At 33.7% G+C, this 25,949-nt stretch overlaps 1 protein-coding gene across 1 annotated transcript; it reads right to left on the reverse strand.

Moving 5' to 3' along the window:
- Positions 1-23,433: 23,433 nt before the first annotated feature.
- Positions 23,434-25,140, reverse strand: LOC106636727 (facilitated trehalose transporter Tret1; the record flags this gene model as incomplete). The annotated part of the gene is made up of 3 exons (XM_014349223.2): positions 23,434-24,289; positions 24,393-24,880; positions 25,020-25,140. Coding segments are annotated over 3 exons (1,422 nt in total), but the record flags the coding sequence as incomplete, so codon positions are not given.
- Positions 25,141-25,949: the final 809 nt, after the last annotated feature.

Raw genomic sequence — 25,949 nt, forward strand, 5'->3', positions numbered from 1 at the left:
TCCAGTAAATCGAAATACACTTAATTGTATTTAAGTTTAGCTGATTGTAGTATTGTGCAGTAATCTGTCACTATTTAATTAAATATAAAAACAAACATTGTTATTAACCCATGAAGCCATACGTGGTTAAACCCCCTGGCTTGAATAAAGACTTATACCATACTTCTATACTATTCATATAATGTTTTGTGGGGGTTTGGTAGGGGAGCGGTAGGGGGCCATGAAAAAATGTGTTGGGGTCAGTGGGGGGGCTGTGGGGGGTCGGTGGGGGGCTGTGGGGGGGGGGGTTTTGAGAAAAACTACGATATGTCAAAATAAGCAAAGAAATAACGGATTTTACCTTATTTTGCGGGAGGCGGTGGGGGGTTTGTGTAGAATGCCCTACTGAGTTAACTATATAATATAGAAAGATATATATGTTTGTGTATTTATTTTTGTGTGGATGTGTATGTCTCTGATGCGAGCATTTGCTTAACGCATGCAAGTGCAATAAGTTTGCTTTAATTTTTATAGGTATACGATAAGTGTATTATGTGTATGCCCAAAAACAAAAGTGAGAGAGTGTAATCGATCGCGCTTATATGATATCATTAGCTTTAAGCAAGGGAGTATACGGCGCAGGGATTTCTAATGTGGCATGTGTAGCTATATATATAAATTGCTACGCGAGCATCAGCTAGTGCGCGGTGTAATATCAAAGGGCTCTTTCTGTACGAGAGTATCCGACTTAACTTAACACTTTTTTCTCTTTAAGCAAGAATTGGCTCGACGGTCACGGTTTAAATACCGTATTAATAATTTTTTTATATATTCGTATGTATATGAGTAATTTTCTGCCTATGCGTTTATATGTTCTTGAGTGCCTTTAAGAAACTCTTTTTTCGCGAAAGCAATTAATTCATCAAATTGTGTATTCAATCGAATTTTAAAATTATCGCATTTTCACTGAACATTAATTTCTGAATTATAAAAATTATTTTTCTGAAACGTTCTTACTACTTGTTTTTTGATTTTTTTGTTTTTTGATAAATTACTGTTAAATGTATAACAGTTATAATAATTTTGTAACTGATTGTTAATAAAATCTAATTTATTTCCTAGAACGTTTTTCTCTCTTATAAGCTCCTGCATAAGCAATTTTCTACCACTTCTCTTACCTTTTTTATGACTCGCAAAATTATTCGTTGGCGGTTTCATGAAATATTATTTTATAAATAATCGTGGGTATATAAGTGAAATCATTAATTATATTAAATCTTTACTCCGTTTTTTAAGAATTCTTCTTCTACTAACACTATTATGCGTAAATATATCTGTGTGTATGTATTCGTTATTTTGATAGACCGCTTTGAGTAGCAGATCTAGGGTAAAGAGTGTCCGCTATTTGAGTAGGACTAATGAGGATGAACCGCTTTGGTTAGCAGATCTTAGGTATAGAATGTCCGCTATTTAAGCAGGACAAGAGGAATAAACCGCTCTGGTTAGCAGATGCAGGGTAGGAACAGTGTATTTGTTCTGTCTTGTATGCGTGTAGCAAAAGAGGTCACTATTTTCTTTTTTTTCTAACATCATTTAAAACACAATATTATCTTATTATTTATTTATTTTTTTGTTATTTTAACGACAGTTAACTCTTATTTATTTTTCCGCTTATTTATTAACGTAGTATTATATTTATTATTTTCTTTATTTACTTTATTATTTTTTTTTTTTTCAGTTATAACGAAATACCGCATATACCATGCTGTCCGCAAAAGCACAGCACATACGCGTCCGTGCACAGTGTACTATACGGGGTATAACGCATCATTCATTAACATGCTTCATTGAATGGTGTTTGGTATTTCTTAAGAGAAAGATAGTAATAAGAGAATATATAATAATCAAACAAATAGCTAGAGACCATAAACCACGCTCTGCTGCCAATTTTGTTAAATAACGTTTAATGTTACTTAAGTTTATTTTCAGCTTCAAACCAAAAACTGTGGATTACAGTCTCACGCTCCTTCACAGGCTGCGGGACAGCAGATAGTCCAACTATTTGTTTGTTTAAAAAAAGGAAGGAAGAAGTAGAATGTTAAATATAATATCCAGGTTAACTTACCTTTCTTTCTACTAATTATTAATTCAGATCACCAATTCGGATGACTTGTACTTCCTCTTTCCGTTGGACTTATAATTATTTATTTTATAATAATTTAAACCCTTTTTATAATTAGTTTTGTGTCACTTTATTTTACATTACTTGTATGCATATAAAAGGAAATAGAGAAAAGACGGAACGTCTGGTTAATCTTTTAATATTAGTTATTAACGTCTGCACCAGATGAGTGGCAGCGGGCTACCAACTAAAACGCCGCGCAAAGAAATGCACCTTGCACGAAGTTTTGGTTAAAACTTCTTCGTCTTACTTGCTATGGGGCCGGTACTTGCTGACTTTATGTGTTTAAGCTTCATGACTCGCTTCGGTTGTCACTTGACACTTCCAAGAGCCATGAAGTACACAGTCAGCTTTGTAAGGCGACAACTCTCGTTGAGTATGACTCTGTAAAGAGTCTTAAAATTTTATCATTGGGAATGAAATATAACAGAATAATATAGAATATAAATAAAAATTTAATAATTTACGCAAGTCGTCACCTAACATAACCAGGGAGGGGAAACGAAATAAATTGAATACTTGGGACCAACTTCCGTTTTCTTAAACTGTTGCGCAACATATAGGAACAGATAGGAATAACAATTTTGCTGAAAATCGTAACATACGTAAGAGAACGGATGCACGCGAGTTCGTAAATATATGTTATTCACGAAAAACTGGCGATAGGTTGGAATATATGTAAACTAACGTCATAGAACCTCCAAAATACATATTACATCAAACTCTTACAAGTGGGTTACAAAAGTCGCTAGCTACATTGAGCCAACTAGCCAATAACATACTAATATTCGATGGCGATCGAGTAAAACTCTCATTGTTCGAATAAATGACCAGAACGGTAGCCTTTACAGCAGGACCACTGTACGAAAAGTTTCTTTTTGGAACCCTTGCAAACAGGTTACGAAGCCGGGTGGGCGAGTTCGTTTCCCAACTTTCTCAATTTCTGACAACAGATAAATTTTTGACAGAACTAAAAAATAGGTATACTTGCATAGAAAGATAAAATTTAGATAAGCGGGAACGTGATACGGTGGCAAGGAACGATACTAAAAAAAAATTGACAGCAACCAATAGTCACGAAAATTCAACCCCGAGTTGTGCGTACTGTAGACGAAATGAACACGGCACGAGTTAGTGCCGCACGTTGGTGAGTGATGCCGAAAAGGAAAAATCATTTGAAGCAATCCACGGGACTGTTACAACAATTATAAAAGAAAAGAGAATTTTTACGACAAGCAAAACTTGCGTGGGAATAATCAGAATAACCAAGATTAGAACAGGATCGATGACAGATCTGGCAGAAATAATTATAATTATTGCTACGATAACAACGACCAAAAAAACCGAGGTTAGAACAGGGGCAATAATAGATTCAGCAACAATAATAACAATAATTATAACGACAATAGGTTCAATCAGAATAACCAAGGTTACAACGGGGGCAATAATAGATTTAGCAACAGTAATAATAATAATTATTATTATAATGACAATAGATTCGGTAAAAATAATTATAATAATTATAGTGATAACAGGGATAATTAAAACAGCCAAAGTTACATCGGGAGCAACGACAGCTTTTGCAGAAATAATTATAATAATTGCTCCCATAATAACAACCACAACAACCGAGGTTACAACAGGGGCAATGATAGATTCAGCAATTATAATAATTATTATTAAAATGACAATATGTTTAATCAGAACAATTAAATCTATAACAGGAATGACGGAAGATTTGATAAAAATAATTATAACAGTTATGATAATAACGGGAGTTATCAGAACAACCGAGGCTACAATGGGAGTGAGGACAGATTCAACAGAAATCATTATAATAACTATAACAGGGGCTACAATTATCACAACAGAGGACCTTTGAATAAAACAGATAATGCACTTGACGAAAGAAAAAATAGTTATAGAACAGAGCATTTAAACTCGCAAGACGCTCGTCGTGCTCCCCAAGCCCTAAGTGGGCCCCAAGAATAGAAAAAGAGATAGAGCGTAATAATGAAACGGAAGCAGCCGAAGGAGAGAATGAGCCAACAAAGTCAAATAAAATATGCATTGGAGGTAAATCTAGCAAAAAATCATACAAGAATAAGCATACGGAAAGGAAAAAAATTAAAGTACCGCTAAAAATAGACCCCGAGCAGGCTTCTCATATGGCTAACATGTGACGAAGGTTTTTCAGCCATTAAACAGCCGCACGGATCCTGTCACAAAAATTCTCTTACTTATGTCACTTACCAAGTATCTACCACTGGATTTTTTTCTTCCAGGAGGTCTGTCACAGGTGTTCGGCTCCGGAACGCCAAACCTAAACGAAAATTAGAAAGGGGAAAATGGAGACACTAATTACAAATGAACCCAATCACTGATATTAATTTCATATCGCACTCACTCTATTTGTTTTCCCTCTACACACTCTCGAATATTACACACTTTTTTTTTCTTTCTCTTTCTCTCTTTTCTCTATAAATATAAGCATTAATACACGGTGCTTTTAAGGTCAGTATGCCACTCAATGTATAGGTTCTGGCCGTCCTTGCTGTCAAACTTCTTCTTGTCTCGGCTATCAGAGGCCTGCATCAGCCTTACATACACACGCATACACCTAGATGCACCATGTCATGCACACTTTGTAACGGCCACCATCCTCACGCACGTCACTAACCTAAAAAATCTCTCTTACACTCACGCGTTTCTAACATTCACCTTATCCCCACATGTACTCTCACATTCTTTCGCTCAGATTACCCGGATACCTCTATTCTCGTACCCGATCTAGTGTACAATGCCCAGTACCTTTATAATGTCCTCACAATCATGCTGAGCTACATGGGGCTCGTCCCAGTCTCGGTGATGACTCGATCATGCCGCTATCTTCCAGTAATTCTCTTTGCGGCAGCTGTCCTCTTACTGGATACCCTCTTCCTCTGGTTATCTCTCTCTCTCTCTCTGCTATTCTCTCTATCACCTGTCATCTTCCCTGTCATTCTTGACTCTGATTTCGACGCTCTGCTCTTTCTGATGCCTCGTACCATACTGACTGCGCTATGCAGTAAGTCTACATAGGTGTGCACGCCTCTCCCTTTGCATCTCACAATCTCCAACGCTCCTAAAAACCGGTAAATCGTTGGAGTTTTAAAAAATTAAGTCCTTGACGCAACGAACTGGCCCTTGGTTTGTTCCCGACGCATAGCGAGCTTATCCATCTCCCTTCTCTCTCCTACCCATACACTCACTCAACCATGCCTCACACACATTAAACTTCTCTCATGACCTTTAGTTCTTTTCTCTCCTCTTGGATCGTAGTCAGCGGCACCAACAACACACATTAATTAATGTGTCAAGAATATATCTGTATACCAAATATATACATCGTTAAAGGACTTAGTAGTCACCGATGACTTGCCCAAAAATATAGGTATATAGTGACGTAATAGCTTTAGCTTCCACGTTACAAAGAATTATCAGGAAGGAAAAATATGTCAATGTGAGCCTATGGCTACTGGCCCTTTAGCTGACGAAAAAAGCATTAGTGAAAATATGAATCTACCTCTCCGTAGGATAAACATGTTGAGTACAGAAAGCACACCACTACCGGTAATTTAAGCAGCATTAAGCTGAAATTGTATAGCACAAAATTCTACACAGACAGTGGTGCTGAAATAGCAATTGTTAAGAAAAGCTGTCTTAATACAGACATGCGCATAGGAAGCAGAGAAAAAGTCGAAATAACTGGCGTCACAAACGGAGCACGTTAGGGACGACTTCAATAGCTCTCAACGGTATCATAATTACTCTGCATGCAGTTTCAGATGACTCCTCGATTGAGATAGAGGCATTATTGACTAGGATACTTTAACGTTACATAATGGCCTTATAAGTGGCAAAGAAAATTGTTTAGGATTAAAAGGCATCAGAATCTTGCCATTAAAACCGAAATATTTAAAAATTCCTTCCAAGTCAAGGAAAATAATATTTGCGCGCGTGAAAGACGAAAGCAGCCACCTTCAAGTTGGCTGGGTCCCTCTACAAAACAGAAAAGAACGAATTCTATTTGGTAATTTTGCAGGAGAAAATAAGAAAACTGAAGTTTGGATGGAAATTATAAATATAACAGACAAATAAATCGATGTATCAATACCAGAGGTAGATGTTTTAGAGTGTAAAACTATACAAGGGGCGGAACCATTTAGCATCGCTGGTGATGACGCTAATGGTTTAAACGAAGCCATGATCAGGCTTTTTAATACTAAAAACTTAGATAAAATATGAAAGATAATAAAGTTTTAGAGGAAAAAAGCATAAAGAGTTTTAAAAATAATTACAGTATGAATAATGACATTAATAATCCTAGAGGTAACAAAAAATCGGACATAGCAATACGAGTAAACAAAATAATGGAAATTATCAATACAGCTGGCTGCAACATGGAACAACTAGACGATATCTGAAATCTTATAAAATATAATCTTTTCATATTTGGCCTGGACGGTGAGCCACTAAAGGCTACAAACATACTGAAGCATAGAATAATAATGTCAATAGAGAAAACAATCGTTTGCAAAAAAGTACGGTATCCAATAAAACGAAGGGAATAGATGCAAATAGAAATAGATAAGCTATCACAGCAAAAAAAAAATAATCCCTGAAATCCCCATATTACTCAAATATGTGGATAATCCCGGAAAACGTGGGATCAAACGAAGAAAATCGCTCGAGGGTTGTAACAGACTTCTGGCTACTAAACGAGATAACAGTCGGTACGAGCTATCCGTTGCCATTCCAGAACGAAATTTTAGATAACTTGGCAGCTGCAAAACATATAACTGTGGTAGATTCTAAGAGCAGGTTTTCTCAGGTGGAAATCCACAAAGAGGATGCTCATAAACCAGCATTCTCAGGCCCAAACGGACACTACCAATATAAACGAATGTTGATGGGATGCATAGACTCTCCAAGCATATTCATGCGAGTGATAATGCTGGTTCTAATGGGCCTACAAGGGTGTGAGATGAAAGTATACATGGATGACATCATGGTAGTCGCCGAAAATTCGGATCAAGACGGGATAAGGTTAAGAAGGCTCTTAAAATGGTTAGCTGACGCAAACCTCACAATAGAGCTGAAAAAATGTCGATTTCTTAGAAAAAAAGCAAAGGTACTTGGTTATAGTGTAAACACTGGCCAAGTCCAAACGAATCCAGAAAAAATAGAAGCGGTAAGATATTTCCCTAAACCAACGAATCCGGGGAAAATAAAGCAAGTCCTTAGGTTAGCAAAGTACTCTTACCGCTTCATTAAAGGTTATGCAAAACTAGCATAATTACTCTCTAAACTAAAAAGAAAGACAGTTGAATTAAACAAGAAAAATTTTATACAAAAACACGTACAGGACATAGAGAGCGAAAAAAAGAAAGTAATAAGGCTAACGAAAAGCGCATCATGCCCGCCACCAGACCCAAAGTATAAGTTACTGAAGATAATGCAACGATAATAGTTGTAATAATAATAACATGAATAACAATAATAATAACAATAAAAATAATGATAATAATAATAATAATGATAGAAGAAGGTAAATAAACAATAACGTAAGAGCAGAAGAAGCAATGAAAGCACAAACATTCATACCGGTAAAGATGACGGAACACAACAGTATCATACAAATAAAATGGGAACAATAGGGCTACAACACATAAGGCTTACAAGATGCGTGCATCGCATTCTTTTACGGAAAATGTCACAATAAAAATGTAATAATAAGAATCATAATAATAAGAATAATGTAAATAATAAGGATAATAGTAGTAACTATAATGATAACAATAATAATAAGATAATAAACAGGTAGTATAACCAATATAAGAGTACAATCAACGAAAAATTGTATAACACAAATAAATATGACAAAAATTAATCTGTAAGCATGGAGCATGCAGGATGAAACAAACAAAAAAAAAAATCGTAAGGCAGAGAGGAGATAAAAAAGAAAATTGATCGGATTCCAGATTGCCCAAACTTTCTGTCAATATTGTTGGATACTGTGATCCCCTTAAACAATCACATCCATGGCGTTTAAAGACCACCCCTTCCTTCCTCGAAGATAAATAATCTAAGAGCACCCCACTATCCCCAAAAATTTCACACAGATCCTTTCATAGACAGGAACTTGGAGCAACCAAAAGCGATTCTCGTAACCCAACGGAGGCTCATGGGCTGCACAGTGAACTCCTTTAGCTGACCCTTGTATCCAGAGGAGACAAAACAAGCAACGCATTGAAATTAAAAAAAAAAAAAAAAAAAAAAAAAAAAAACACGAACGTAAAGAATTACCCGCACACCAAAGTGGTGTTCGAAAAATAACCAGCAATGCCGCCGAGAACAACACCAGCAACCCCTGCTAAAATGAGCTCACCCAGCAAACTCAGGCCGTGGGATACACCTAAGATCCGGAAAAATTAAGGTGGCGGCAAACCACCTAGGTAATGCAGCGAAGAAAAAAAATAGGAAAAGTGGTCGCGTAGCGACCCACCCGCGCAAACATAGTGGTACGGTACGCAAAATAAAGCGTACGAATCGACAAAGAGCTGCAAGCTAAGCTTACAATAAGGGAAAGAAGAAAATGGAAAACAATAATTGCAGTGAATGGGTGCTAGCGCCATCGAATCATTGAAATCAATAAGGCTCCATCATAATTCCCTTTCATGCATGATATACAAGAACAAAAGGAAGGGAGCGGGAGAATCTTAAGAATAAGAAATAGTACTAGACCAATATAAGTCAATTGAGCGTCTAGTACAAGATTAACAGTTTTTTCAGACTCGCCTCTGTTAAAGGGTAATAATAATTAAATATATTGATAAAGCGTACTTATTCGATTACCAAAGAGAATGCAAAAAAAATATTAAAATGAAAAATTGGTAGTTTAGAGTATGACTATTTAAATATTTGCATTTCAATATTATTTAATGACAAAAAAGCAAGTAAAAGGAGTCTATAAATATGTATAGAATGAGGAAATATAAAAGAAAAATATTAATTATTAAAAAAACAGTAAATTAAAAAAAAACAATGACGATAAACTAAGAAAAAAATTACGCAAGCGGCAACAAGGAAGCGTAGATGTTATGGGATAGCGAGAAATAGATATATGTACACCGCATAGCGTACGCCATAACAAAAAATAGAAAATAGACATCTGTAAAGAGAGTGGACACTCGCAGCTGAAAATAAGCACACGGTTCTCGAATGGTACAATGCATTGGGTTGCATCGTATTTGAGTAAACCACCTTCCAGGTACATTTATGTTCGCGAGCATAGATACAAGAAAAGAAAAATACATATAGAACGTAAACGAAGATAACGCATAGCCATACGGACAACCGCTCCCTTTTCTTCGCCTCACTCTCTCTCCTGTAGTTCTTAAAGGATTTCAAAAACAAAAATATACCAGCGAAAATAGAGTAGGACATACAAAATAAGAAAACATCGAAAGAATACGAGGTAGCATAAATAAAAGAAGAGCTGTCAGACTGGAAGGATCATTCGTGGATGGCGGTGGAAATACTATTAAGAGCAGCTGCAGGATCCTTCAGGTTTTTGAAAATGGGGATCCCCGTTATTACTAAATTCATCGAGAATAATTACAGACACACGGAGTAGAAATAACTCCACAGAGGGTAGATTTACGACATCCCAACTAATAATCATCCAAGTGTTGAGCCATCGTTCACAGAAGGGACAGCCAGGTATCAGGAGCAAATAAAAAAAAAAATTAAAATTGTATACATCATAAGAATAATAATAAGAATATCTATTATAATAATAACGTCTATGATAAAATTAGCAATCAGTACTAATAACAAAACTGATAGCAAGTTAAAGCAGTATATCCTTGACCTTTGATAACCATCATAAATACAAATTGGTTATAATTACTAATACCATTTTAACAACAATAAAATAAATATGCAGAAAGCAAACAAAATTGCAAATTTATCATAACTTATATATAATAGTAAGTATATTCTTATCACCACAATATTTTTGAAGCACCAGGTATCGTCAAATATACGTAGTTTATGATAAGCGAAATAATACAATAAAAAAAAGTGAAAATTTTGGTATGTAATAAAAATAACAATGAGAATCGCTATAGCAATGATAAAATTTGTTATAAGAATAGGAATAAGACGTACATTAGTAACAATACCATAAATAGGTTAAAGCAGTAAGCCTTTGACATTCCTGACTAAATGAAAAAAGTATAAAATTAACAAGTATATTAGTATGTAGCAATTACTTGTTAGTTAATGCGAAAAAATTTGTTTTCATTAATCATTGTATAGCTAATAAGAAAATATATGTATAAGAAAAAAAACAAGAAAAACATATGCAAATGAATATTTATGTACCATAATGGCTAAGAGAATTTTAAAACAAAATTTTTTGTATGAGGGAAGTGCGCAAATATAGACAAACGTGTGTACACGTAAGATACAACGAAGTAAACCAGTCGGAGAAACAGGAACATGGTGCTTGAAACCACTCTCCTTCGTTTAACTTGAAGTAATATACAACACAAACAACATACCATGAACACTACTCTATCACAAACATACAAATTAAGAAGGTTGGTTGTTGGTTGTATTAAATGGCAGGGGGACTTGACACTGAGGACGTTGGCGTCGTAGCTTTGGACGTGTTACGTACGATAGCATATAGCTATGCGTGCGAGTGCCCCCACTGGCCTGAGCCCAAAGGTTAGGGGAATAAAGAAGAGAAGTGATGGGAAAGGGAGAGCGAAGCAAGAGAGTAAAGAGAAATTAACTAGAGACGCGAGAACGAAAAGATCAGGCCCGTGAGACTGGAAGACACGCGCAGCTTTCCTCTAATATAACTAGTGCTAATAAAGTATAAGTTAACTACAAGTCGTGCTTTTATTTATTGCCGCACCGAGAAACCCACGTAACAGTATATATCGCTTAAGTTAAAACAATTTTTTCGATTTAGTTATTGCAGATATTCAAACAAAAAAAATCAGAAAAAAGAGTAAAAGATTTCAGTAAAAAAACAAAAAAAGGAAAAAAAAGAGCTATAAAGAAAAGGGAGATAAATACTAGAAAAACAATGCAACAAGAATAATAAGAAAAACCAATAAAAGAAGAAAGAAATCAAATCTTAAGCCAAAAATTTTAACTGTCCCATTGACAAATTAGATAAAGAAACTGATTTAGGACTTAATTGAATTGCAAAATTTGTTTGAAATTGAATAAATACAGTTCCTGCAAACAAAAACTCAATTCAAAAAAGAGACGTATAATTTTACATTAATTAAAATGTTGACGATTAAATGTACCCTTGAATATTCTTCCTGTACCTAATTATTTTTTAAAGAAGAATTTAAAATTTTATTGATGAATTTTGATTAATAAATTTATTATTATTAATAATTCCACTTACTTTCTTTAGTCATAGAATATTTATGCAAATATTTACTTTGATTTTAATAAGCACTTACCATAAAATAGTTTTAAAAACTTTTTAATCGCTTGGTACTGTCGCTTGATACTGTTGCTTAGTACTGTCCAAGTACTATTTTGTATTGTGTTAAAGTATTGCAGCATTGTCCAACTTACGATTTTAGAAGTGTCCAGCTACTATGTCAGTTGAGAATAGTTGTCCAATAACACAAATATATTTTTTTATTTTAATACGTAAAATTATTATTGTTGAAGAGATGCTTTACATTTTAGAGATGCGTTACAATTAAACAAATGCTAGACTGTTTGCATATTGCATCAGCGGTAAAATAATTTTTGAAAAATCTCTCCAAGTATTGGGCAATGTGTATTAGTGACAGTAGGATTTATATGGGCTGAAAACGGTATGGTTGCCTTAAGGTATCCTAAACTAGCTGCAGGACGACCTCCTATATGACTGCGAACGTTCAGTCCTCCATTTCCACAACTACATACTAAAAGGGAAGAATGGACGGTTACAGCACCTATTGCACCATAACTAGTATATTTATTTTTAATCTTAGTACGTTTGCCGTTGTCTTTTATCCTGCTCTTTTAAAGATATAACGTTGCATTTACTTATAAATTATAACTATCTTCAAAGAAACAAACATAGCTTCTTATTATTTTGTATGAATCTTCTTTATTAGGATGTTCACACTGTCTCAATACAAATACAAATCTTATAAATACCATTCTCACGCGATTACAATTAACTATGCAGGATTAATCATATTTTACTGAAAACCCTGTTTTAATCATAAAAGGTATGTTAAAAAATTCATCGAAGTTATGAAATTTTGCGTCTTACATATTATTCTAATTGACCCAATTGTTTTTATTATTGTTGTTTTTGTAAATATATCGTTTAGGTATCTGTACATTTTAAGTTATGTCAAATAATAAGATGTTTAGTTTCTTGTAGAATCAGATGCTGAAAGGGTTATACCTGTTTTGGACAATTAATTTCTTTATCTGTATAAATTATAAATCAGAGAATTTGCATTAAATTTCACTATTAAATGGTAATAAAGTGCCAGAAGGGTATAAAAATGTTAAATATTTCTTGTAGTACGTCCATAATGAGTGAAACAGAGACTCAAAATCCATGCCCCAAAGCTCAATAAAACTCAATTTAACTGTAAAACTTCAAGCAAAAAGAAAATTCTTATGAAAAATTTTCTCAGAAATACAGAAAAAACTGTTTCAAGATTATGAAAAGCCAGGAACATTTGTTTATTTAACATTTTATAAAAAATCACTCAATTTTCAAAAATTTTCTTGCTTAAATGTTCTCTTATATTGCTACTAGACATATTTTATGACCGTCAATAATTTGATTGAGGAATTTCATGCATATAAGATAATTTTAAAAACTCATTGCATATTGTTCATAACGTTTTCATTGCAAAAACCGAAAATCGTTAGAGTTACATAAAACAAAATCTGCTCAATATATTTTGATGCAATTGTAAGAGTTAGGAGCTCTCAATTAATATAACAAAAATCATTTTGCAGGTTTGCAAAATAAGCCGTAGTTTTTGTAAATTAATTTTTTGACGTCTAATTCTAATGTCTTACACATCTGTTACAGATCAATCTCGCTTATAATTGAATCAAGAGAAAGCTTTGAAAGGTTATAATCATTTGTATTAGTTGACAGCTTTTCACATTTGACTTTCAAAGTCCGTCCATGAATAAGCAAAGCTCACTTCACCCCGTGCTTTTCGAACTCTTCGAATTGCTCAACTGCTAATTTGAGGAAAAGAGTAGCACCCGCAGATAATTCCTGTGATCATTGTGGCGTGGCCTAGCACACTTACTCTCGTTTACGTTCAATGTGCTTAATCTGATTGCTAGCTTCCTTAAATAAATAAAAGAATACAAATACATCGACAATAATAATGATTTTGATAAAAAAAAGGTTAAATTACGAGAAAATTTATCCACCCCCTAATATGACAAAATTAAACATTTAAGCTTTGGCGAAACGAATCAATTATCTTGCTGGACGTTCTAAAGTTGTGTTGGCTGTGCGAATTTTTGCTAGACGTACCTGTCCATCTCTACTTTCGACTACTCGTATTATCACATCTTCCTTCCAGTGATTACGAGCAACGTTATCGTCCAAAGTTAAAACTATGTCCTCAACCTTTAGGGGATCATCCTTTTCATGCCACTTTTTCCTTGGCAAGAGTGTCGGCAGATATTCGCGAAGCCAACGTTACCAAAATGCATCCGAAAAATTTTTGGCTATTAGCAATTGCTTACGAGTATATTCTGCTTGAAAATCTAAGCGACCAAAATGAATTGCACCCGAAGAAGAACTAATTACAAAATGGTTAGGAGTTAAGGCTTCTTGATCTCTAGGATCAACAGATACATGTGTCAATGGCCTTGAATTGACCGAATGTTCAACTTTACAGAAAATAGTTTGCAGAACTTCTTTACGTGGTACATGTTCTCTTAATATACAGGAAAGGGCTGTTTTTACAGTACGAACGAGGCGCTCCCAAGCATCCCCCATGTGAGGAGCAGCTGGGGGGTTGAACTTCAATCGAATCTCATGATTTGCAGAAAACTCATTGACTTTATTTTTGTCGATTTCACTCATAGCCCGTTTTAATTCTTAAATCATTCCTCTGAAATTTGTACCGTTATCGCAATAAATTTCTATCGGAGAGCCTCCACGCGATATGAATTATGTTAATGCAATAATGGCGGAATAGGCACTAAAACTATAAGCTAATTCTAAGTAAATCGCTCGCATTGTCAAGCACGTGAGTAGAACACCCCATCATTTTTCTCTTCTCCGACCTATTTTTACTTCGAGAGGACCAAAATAGTCGATACTACAATAAGAAAACGGACGGCAATGAAAGGCTATTCTAGCTGTAGGTAAGGCTCCCATACTAGGGTTAGCTGGTAGTGCACGTAGAAATTTATTTATTGAGCATTTACTTATTCAATTTTGTAAACTCTGTCTCAAGCGAAGAATCCAAAATTTTTGACTTATTTCATTTAAAACAGTTTCACTGCTACCATGATAGTACTTTTCATGATAATAATTTAACAACAGCTGAGACAAAGTTTCTTTTGGGTCTAAAATTACACGATCCGGTTAACGATTTTCATGAAAAATTTAAAATGCGTCCCTCAGCACAGATAATATAGACTGGGCATCGGTTTCAAATTCGTTAGTGCATTTAGTTTCACCGAAAAGGAAATTGATTAGCTCATTTTAATGCAGTATTCCTCTGCTTTCAGTTTCAGATCTAAAAAAGTAAGGTTACTCTTTTTTAAAATTTCTACTGCTTGGAAAACTCTCACAACTAAAAGTAAAAGACGCTGCCAACTTGAAAATCGCGAAAATTCTATAACACTAATATCATGAGATGAAATGAAGGCTATCACTTTCATTGTTTATTTCTCATTTTCTTTATACTCACTGTTGGATGAAGTAAGTATTTGTTTCGGCCACTGTCATTTTTGATCACGTAAAAACCAAGGGCCTACAAGCCATCTACTTTCCTTTTTCAATGCTTCAGGAATAAACTGCGTACCAACATCGGCAGGGTTTAATTTACTCGGGACCTAACGCCATTCCAAAATCGCAGTGATCTCACGGATTTTTTTGAAAAGATTAGCTACACACGTCTTATACTCACGTGGATCTTTTTTAATCCAATATAACACTGTTTTCGTATCACACCAAAACATTTTATTAGAAATTCTAAATTCATACTCCATTTCAATAAATTTCGCGAGTCTGTAAGCTAATACCGCAGCTTGTAATTCCAGTTTTGGAATCGAAATGGGTTTCATTGGAGTTACGCGACTTTTCGCAGCAATTATTGACGTATGAAACGAGTTCTCGGATAATTCAAAACGCCAATAACTAACAGCCGCCCATGCTGGCGAGCTTGCATCACAAAAGGTATGCAATTTGGACATGACAATCTTTTAACCAAGAGGTCTGTAACAACGATTTACTTGACAAAGTTTAAATTTTTCAAACGCGTGTGTTTGGTGTTGCAAAACCAAACGGATCAAAAAGAGTCATGATAGCGCTTAAAAACTCGCATTTTGAAGGGACTTTGTTTACATCGAATAGAAAATCTTTGTTACTATTATTCTTTAAAAATACTTCATCGGAATTGCACAATCATTGTTAGCCTAAGACTTTTTTACTTACTTTTTCACTCGAATTTAACGATATTTAAGATTTTAAGTTTGATGTTTTATTTTTTTCGAAAGAAAAATTGTTTGCCCAGCTGTGCCCAGCTGTGCATCAGGGTATTTTTCAATGAATTCTTTGGCATTCAAATTTTTAATGAAAAGAGCTAAGCGCGGGGAAGATTTTTCTCCAAAAAGTAAAGAGGTCATTACAAATTCTTGTGGTTCAATTGATCGATGTCTACCTAGCCACAAGAAGCGTTGAGCATAGCGTTCCTCAGGTCTAATTTTGATTTTGAAAAACATATCTCGTAAATCGGCTTTGATCGCGAAAGGTTGTTGTCCAAGCCTCATAATAACGCCTAGTAAATTTTTAAGTAAATCTGGTCCCGTAAGAAGCAAATCATTAAAGCTTGTTCCATTTGTTTTTGCGGCTACGTTAAAGGCAAGGGAAACTTTACCGGGTTTATTTATATTTTGCACCCTGAAATGTGATGAAAATCATAACTTTTTCGAGTAAAAGTTATCACTTGCTGTTTCAGCAAAATCATTTTTAATAAATGGTCCAGTTCTTTGTAGTATAAATTGGCGTATGTTGCGTCGCAATCAAGTTTTTTTTTCGAGAACTTTGAGACGGTAAAAGGCAGTTGCGCGTCCGTCAGTGTTCAAAATTAGATCGGGTTTCCACGGAAGGCCAATTCGCCATTTGTTATCTTTATATTGACTCGTTTCAGAGAAAATTTCTAACTCACGTTCGTTATTAGAACTTTTACCGTGTCATTTGTACTGTTATTTAAAAAATCGCTTTCAAAGTACTCTTTGTTTTGTTTATTTAGTTCGTCATTACAATCGCAAGGTTTATTCTGATTTTTGACCTTAATTGCGCTAACGGTATCACCTTGATGAGCGAAATTTGAAGAAAATTTACCATGCATACACCAACCTAATAGAGAACGTGAGACTATGAGTGTTTTTTCCTTCAATACCAAGAACCCTCGTGTTATTAGAAGATCTATTTGATCTTGCATGATCAATAGTTCGGGGATCCCTAATTGAATTTTTGTTTTTGTAGCGCAATATTTAACTTATTCAACACTTAACCATTGCTTGGGAAGCGCGAGGTTGTCTATAACTAATATAATTTTCAATGTATGGTAAGAAGAATCAGATTTTAACTTAAGGTTTGTTTTTCTCTTTGAGACTGAAATAGCTTTGGATCCTATTCCTTTCAAGACGACATTGATATTCGTACTTTCCAAACCAATTTTATTCACAATCTCTGAGCTAATCATTGTGGACGTGGAACCTTCATCGAGAAAGGCTAAAATTTCTTTTGACAATTTTACGCTGGTTAACGTTACAGGTATGATTTTTAAATATACACCCAAAATTAGTCACAACGTGATAGACTTTGATTGAGAACTTTCCGAATAATTGCTCGTTTTAGCCTCTATTTGAGTGTTCTTACGATTTTCTTTTTCTGATTCTGCGTCAGAAGGGTGTAATAACGGGTGGTGTCTACGATTGCATTGTTGACATTTGCCATTTTTACAAGACATTTGATAATGACCCCTTGACGAACAGACGAAACACAATTTTTTTACTCGCGCTACTTTCCAATGTTGCATAAAAGAAGCTTGTTTAAAATCTCACCACTCTGTAATTGAATGATTCCTACGTCCACAATAAGCACAAAAAGAGTCGTTAACGTTCTTTGATGAATTAAATCGAACGCTACTAACGTTAGATCTGGCAGTAGATTGCTCGTCGTGATCAGTTTCACTCTCTTTTTCATTAGTTTTAAGAGTTGTGCATACAAATTTTCCAGAGGTGTTTATATTTTTCGCATTTTTATCATATTTCTTACCAACTTACTCATTTAAAGGAAAAGAAATTACACCAACAATTTTATAGCTGTCACTGAATTTTTGAGGGAAGTAGCAAATTCTATAAAAAATACATTTTGTGATTCTAAGCTTGGTAGATTTTTCATCTCTGTGACAACTTTTTCCAAAATTAATTTGTGATTTTCATATCACATCTCAAGCATATCCATTATGCTTTGAGCACTGTTACCCGCGGCAAAAAGATTTTTTGATGCGTCTTAAGCTACTCCCCTCAAAGCATCGTACAAACGCGAAATATTTTCACCGTCACTATATTCACCTATCCTAGTAGAAAGCTCGTAACTTGTCGAGGCGGTCGAGATCGCGCAGCTGACGGAGCCACTGGAAGCTCGAGGACTTCCACAGGAGGTTGAGCCGGAACAACTCCGTAACTTTGAGAAAGGTCTTCAAGAAGCTAAGAGACAGGAGACGGTGGTGACAAAGGCTCCATCTCGTCATAGCTTGACGCTTCGCTTGCAGCAGAGGAATCGTTTTCTTCAGGGTTTCGTAACGTATTGTCTCCATCCAGCCTTCTGACCTTGTCCAACAGTAGTGACAGAGATCTTGGAAGTCTCCTCTTCATTTTTAACACGCTCGCGTTTTTTAATGGGGATTCGGCACCAAATGTTACAGATCAATCTCGCTAATAATTGAATCAAGAGAAAGTTTTAAAAAAATATAGTGATTTTTATTAATTTACAGCGTTTCACATTTGACTTTCAAAGAAAGAATGACGCAGAATCGCTTGAGGATCTATTTTAAATAAAGCAAAAGTTGTCATAGCAACTATTAACAAAAACTTTCGAACTAACAAACAAATTGTGGCCTCCATCCATAAATGAGCAAAGCTCACTTCACCCCGTGCTTTCCGAACTATTCGATTTGTGCAACTGCTGGTTTAAGTGAAAGAGTAGCGCCCACGAATGATGAAAACAACAGCAGTTGTCAGCAATTAGTCTAACGTAATATACAAAAAATTTTTTTTTTAATTAAAGACAATTTGACTATAAAAAACAATTTTGCAACACAAACAAAAACGAGGTCTCAATTATTTTTTTTTTTTTTTTTGAATGATGTCATTTTATTCTTCGTATGAAAACTCAATTAAAAGAAAATGATATTCTTGTTTAATTTAAAGCAAGGTTGCATGCAAATGACGTTATTGTAGTTACAGCAAAGGATCCCGCACCAATCAGATGGGATTTTGGGTCCCGGTTGAATTAGCTGAAGCTAACATATCGATGGTTAAGAGGAAGACAATTCCAGCGTGACGTCACCCCATTTAAAATAATACAGAGTGACGACACGCTGGAATTGTCCTCCTCTCAACCATCGATATGATGTAGATAATGATCTTCTGAAGAAAAGTTTCTACAGGCACAAGTCCCGAAAATGAACGGTTTTTGAGTAAATAATTATTCAAGTCACCGATTCTGCAAAGGTTAGTTTAACAGGCAACGCATTACAGCCAATGAACATAGCTCGTTCGATGTACAGATAAGTGATCGAAAATGGTTATGTCGAATGCATCTACCATTTTTGACTATCGTTAAACTCAATATAAAATAGTTCTAGTTCAATCAATAGTAGCGTAGATCATTTGCATTATTGTCTTGTACAAGAAATCAATAGCCTCTAGTATGAGAAAGCGCTTATCGTAGTTAACCGATGTATAAGTAGTTTAATTAGTATTAAACTATAAATAGCCGAGAAATACTCAATTAGGATCGTTAATATAAATTGTCATAACTATTCTTATATAAATAGGTACGCTGAATTTACCTTTTTACATATAAATTCTTTAACGACTGTTAATAATATTATTATATGCGAAATGTATTTTGTAATAAATTATAACTTAATTGATCATTGACTGATGATAAATATTTTTCTCATTTCATGTCTTAATTATTTTATTTGCGCTATTGCTGACAGGTATTGTGAGCTTGGATCTCGACTCCACCACCTCTTCCTCATCTAGTTTTCAAAACCTACTACTTGTAGATCCCACGTTATCCTGGACCTTTTCTTGTGGCAATGGATACTGACTCCCGTTAAACATGAGATCAAGTTTTTCTGAGACAAATAACTGGTTTTTGCGATACATAACAGTACTTTTGTTCATACAACTTATCTTTTAAAGAAAAATGAAAACATATTTTTTACGAGATTATAGGAACTTTGTTAATATGCATTAGTCCTAACATTAAAGTAATGTATTAAAAAATTATTTAAATTTTATATAAATTCCTTAATCCAATTAAGATATATTCATTTATTTACATTGTTCATGATTCAACTTTATTTTAATAACTTTTTTACTATTGTAAGCATGTCAAATGATGCATAAAGCATTATAAGTTTGTGATTTTAAGTGTCAAGTGTCAGCCCAAAGTTTATGCACGCATCGCCGGATTTGATGTAGGAATTTTGTTGCGATATACGTGATCAAAGATCGACAATATCACCAAGTTTTTACGTGTACCCTCAGCTAGGATATACAAACTCAGTGTTCACAGAGCGGGGGCCAAAGGATAAAAAAATTAAAAGGCGTCCCTGGATGAAAACGACTTTGAACTTTGGCTTTTATTATTAAAATTTTTCACACCACTACGGACCGTTTATTACTGCATTTTGACTATGTTCGAGTATCTATCTGTACTCAAGACTTTTTCTAAGTCAATAACGACGAAATCACCCATACTTATATGTGCATACACCAAAATATGTTTTCCTCTGAAAGCTGACGTACGAGATGCGCTAGTACTAATGCATATTAACAAAGTTCCTATAATCTCGTAAAAAATATGTTTTTATTTTTCTTTAAAAGATAAGTTGTATCAACAAAAGTACTTTTATGTATCGCAAGAACCAGTTATTTGTCTCAGAAAAACTTGATCTCATGTTTAACGGGAGTCAGTATCCATTGCCATAAGAAAAGGTCCAGGATAACGTGGGATCTACAAGCAGTAGGTTTTGGAAACTACATGAGGAAGAGGTGGTGGAGTCGAGATCCAAGCTCACAATACCTGTAAGCAATAGCGCAAATAAAATAATTAAGACATGAAATGAGAAAAATATTTATTATCAGTAAATGATCAATTTAGTTATAATTAATTACAAAATACATTTTGCTTATAATAATATTGTTAACAGTCGTTAAAGAATTTACATGTAAAAAGGTAGATCCAGCATATCTATTTATATAAGAATAGTTGTGACAGTTTATATTAACGATCCTAATTGAGTATTTCTCGGCTATTTATAGTTTGATACTAATTAAACTACTTATACATCGGTTAACTACGATAAGCGCTTTCTCATACTAGAGGCTATTGATTTCTTGTACAAGACAATAATGCAAATGATCTACGCTACTATTGATTGAACTAGAACTATTTTACATTGAGCTTAACGATAGTTCAGAATGTTAGATGCATTCGATATAACCATTTTCGATCACTTAAGGTAAAGGCACTAGTTACTGGCCGCGACCAGTACCTGGCCACTTTAAAAAATAATTTTGAAAAAGTGGTGGCCTAGTACTAGAGCACTTGTACATAAAATGTGTACATAACCTCACTTCTGCGAGCACTAGTAGCCGACCACCTCGATTTATGTACATTTAGCATGGGGTGGCCAGTTACTGGCTCTTAAATTTGGGCCACTAAAGCAACCTTTTTTTTCAGTGGCCATGTACCAAAGCATCTGACATACTCAGATTATTATAAATTATTATTGTCTACGGTCGGATATACGACTTCTATTTATCGTATAGCTTAAAATACATTCATAGCTTTCAAATGATACCTAACAGAAGTTAAAGTTTCAAAAGCTGTTTAAAATGTATGATGTTCTTTTGATAACAGCTACTAAGTGGCCAGTAACAAGTACTTTTACCTTATCTGTACATCGAACGAGCTATGTTCATTGGCTGTAATGCGTTGCCTGTTAAACTAACCTTTGCAGAATAGGTGACTTGAATAATTATTTACTCAAAAACCATTCATTTTCGGGTCTTGCGCCTGTGGAAACTTTTCTTCAGAAGATCATTATCTACAACATATATTAACTTCAGCCAAATTAACCTTAGTCCTTTGTGACATATTTTAACTTGAAAAAGTTACCATATATTCTTAAGATGTTTTGTTATCAAATTATGGAAAACTTTTTAAGTTATCTTTCGTATAGTTTTTCCAAGAAACAATTTAAGATATTGTTGAAACGTTTCAGTAATTTTACAGCATAACACCTTAGATATGTGGTAGTTTTTTTGATTTGAAATATTTTGAAATTTGACTGTAATTGCGAAAATATTTTTTTCATGTAACTTCATTAAATAGTAAAACTTCTTTTACACTTTTCCGCAATTAAAATGTTATAAAAAAATGCAGTTGATTTGCAGAATATTTAACCTGTAGGAAATTTGATAACAAAACAACTGAAAGTCGTAAAATGTCTCTAATATTAATAGAAACGGAGCCATGATCGAAAACTAAATCATGTGAGCATTATGCAAGAAACATATTAATTGTGAACAGCGTGGTCAATAATCCTTATAAAATGTTAAACAAACAAATGGTTTCAGCTTTTAAGCAACCCAAAACTATTTTTTTCATACCTATCGAAAGATTCTACATAAGAATAAGTTTTTTTATGTGCCTAGAGTAAAAATTTTTCGTAATAAGTAAAAATCCTCTCAAAAAAGTCTGGTACTAGACTGAGATTTAAACCTACAACCCCTTTAGCCATGTCGTTTTTTAGGTTAGCATGCAAATAATTAAGCCAATAGTGTGTTCAAGTATACGTCGATTAACAATCATCTCTGGCCAAGGGTCTTTTCTTTAGAAATTTTAAGTCACTGCTGGAATTTCTTAAAGGTGGTCCAGAGAAAATTAAAATTTCCTCCCTTATTAACTTGATCGATCTGATTATATAACTTTGTAGAATTATTAACTTAACAAAAAGCTAAATTATCTACAAAAAAAAGGTTCACACATGCCAAATCTTCGCAAGATTTATTGAAAATTTTAAGAGGAAGTCAAAAATCAGATGTATAATAAAAAATGCATTATCTGATTTTTCGTCATTATTTTCCAAATCGCAATTAATCTCACAAAAATCAGGCTTGACATATTCTTTAGAATTAAGAATTTGTAACAATTCTGTCTTTGTCAATAAATTGCATCAAAAATAGTATTATAAAAATAGCGCCACTCCATGTAAATTTCTGCAGTTAGTCTACATTAATCGTATTAATTTTTTACTCTACTAATCGTTAGCAATTTTTTTGACTTACACTAAGTTATTTATTCAGTAAATAATTTACGGTATATAATTGCTAACTCACATTTTTTTGACACCAGAAAAAAATTCAAAATTAATTTTAGTACAATCCATTGTAGTTTGAGAAAGAAAAATAAAAAAATCAGATCGTGCAATGTTCTATTAACTATTGTCAATATCGTCAAGTTTGAATTGTAAGCTTTCGTTGGAATGACAAGAATATACGTCAACACCTTTTTCTTATAAAATAGCTGGTTATTTAACAGATAATATTATAAAGTTATAAAATTAGATCGATTCATCTATAAGGTAGAAAACCTCAATTTTTTTCTGGACTGTCTTTATAGATTTCGTTTTATGTAAATCATTTTGAAAGTCGCCTCTTTGTCAGTAATCATTATTAAAACATTTTTCAGCAATTAAAAAATGTTTAGCTATCAGTCGTGACGGAAGGCATCTTGGATCTTTTGCTGCTTTTAAAATGTTTTTCTATGTCTAAAAAAGACTTTCCTAAAGTTTCTGGTACAAAAATATAAACAAAAGCAGCACTTATAAATGAGGTAATACTAAAAAATAGAAATAAATTATGCATTCCTAATCTGATTTCCAAGTACGGGAACCCTTTAATCATTCCAAACATCATTATGTAAGCGATAGACACCATAGCTCCACTTATTATTCCTCTTACAAATATTGGTAAGATTTCACCTATCAATGTCCAAGGAATAATTACAAATCCTAAACAGCTTGAGCACATATAAAAAAACACATTTATCAGTGGAAACCATTTTTGTTTAGCTATAACTTCAGTGACGATTTCGTTTTTGTTATAAAACGAAATCAAAAAAACGTACATTGCTGAAAAAAACATAGAAATAGCCATTCCTAAGGTACTGGCAAGACAAAGTGCGCGTCTTCCAAACTTTTTACTACAAAAAGATGTGATAATACTCATAAAAAATCGTATAAAGCCTAGAATTACGACTGCACCGTATTTGTTGATTTTTCCTAACTTTTCCATGCTTTCAAATACTGAAAGAGCGTAAAATACAATAATATAAATTCCAGTCAACTGTTGCAGTAAAAATAGTATGAATAAAATAAGAGTGGGTTTATAAACAGTTGGAAGTAGTAACTGTTTAAAAAAGTTCAAACATTTAGCCGAAAGATTATTATTTCCTTCATAATTTCTTTTGTGACTTCGTGTTGCTTCAATAATTCTTTTATATTCTTGCTCATACATCTAAAAAATAATTTTAAAAATATTATACATAATTTTATAAGTACTCCTTTGTTTAGAGTATAAAATAAAAAAATTAGAATCATATTCACATAATGCTACTTACATCTTTAGACTTGTTTAAACGTCGTAGTACATTTTCTAAGATGTTTAACTTTTCATTTAAATCTATATTATTAAAACACATAATCCAGTAGGGACTTTCAGGAATAAATAACAATAGAAATATAATAAATATATTAAGTATCATAAAAAATATTGCCATTTGTTTCCAGGTTAGCCACACTCCAAAGCAATAAGTTATCAAAATGCCAAAAGATACAAATATAGAATTGAAACACAACAGCATTGGCCTGATTTGTGGATGTGCTATTTCTGATATATAAACTAGGCCAACTGTTGATAATCCTCCAGATATACCACTGACTATTCGAGCTGTATAAATTAGATCCAATGATGGTGCTCTGATGAAGATTATCCAGGATAGTAAACTTGGTATGCAAGAAGCTATACAAATTTTTTTACGGCCATACATATCCATCAATGGTCCAGCAATAATTGACCCAAGAGGCAAGGATATAGTAACTAAACTAGCTGTTGGGCATAAAAAAATAATATTATTTACACAAAAAAAACTATTTTAGTATCAAACTACAGACACGTGTAATCGTAATCGATATGAATAGTTGCATTATGAGAAAATCAACATCTTAAGAGTATAATACTTTTATACCTATCCAAGATATTTCGTCTACTGATAAAAAGAAGTCCTTTTTTAATCCATCGTGCAAAATTGTACCGTAAGCCATATTTATCCCAGCTTGAATAACAATCAAGTGCACTATACATCCAAAAAAAATCTGTTGAATAATAAAGACAACGTTAGCGTTTTGAGTAAAAAAATTTTAGTGTTCAAATTGATTTATACCTGTGGAAAAAAATTTCTGAGTGTTAATTGACAACGGGTTGATTCGTCAGATGAATTCGGAAGGAACTCGCTGAAAAGTATATATTACGTTTTTATACTGTAACACAACTTAAATATTTTTTATTCCTTCCAAACTTAAAAGGTACTTTTTAATATACACTCATTAAATAGTTTTAATACTAAAGCTAAAGGTGTTTTTGAAAATTTGAGAATCGTCAGGGAAAATAAAATTCTTAGTTTCATCAAATTAATTTAACAACACCATAAACGATACAAACCACAATACTAACTCGGGACAAAACGCTCATAACAATAACACTGCAAAAAGACCGTATGTAGAGAGATCACGAAGCAATCCATATAATCGGAGAGTTCAGGGAGCTCAGATAATTCAATCCAAGAGATCACAAATCAGGAAAATGAATATACTTTTTATCAAAAACTCTAAAAGATTCTTTAGCAGATATCTTACTAGATACAATAACAAAAGGGGGAATTTTAAAGATGAATCAATCAAAATATCGTCAAACCAAACTTAAACCAATCAATTATATAAATATGCAAGGAAAATTACCAGTCAAGGCCCAACGTTTAATACCTATGGTATATCCAGCAATCTTTCTGTTTGATAACCAGTTTGAAGATAAAGTGATTGATGATAAGAAATCGAATACCATCACAAATGCACGCATTTAAAAATATCCTATTTGCCATAAAAGTCAGAGCAAAAATTTG

Source organism: Copidosoma floridanum, unplaced genomic scaffold, assembly GCF_036245765.1.
Source record: "Copidosoma floridanum isolate Cflo_tuat_1 unplaced genomic scaffold, Cflo_Japanese_pri ptg000040l, whole genome shotgun sequence".
Classification (NCBI taxonomy): domain Eukaryota; kingdom Metazoa; phylum Arthropoda; class Insecta; order Hymenoptera; family Encyrtidae; genus Copidosoma; species Copidosoma floridanum.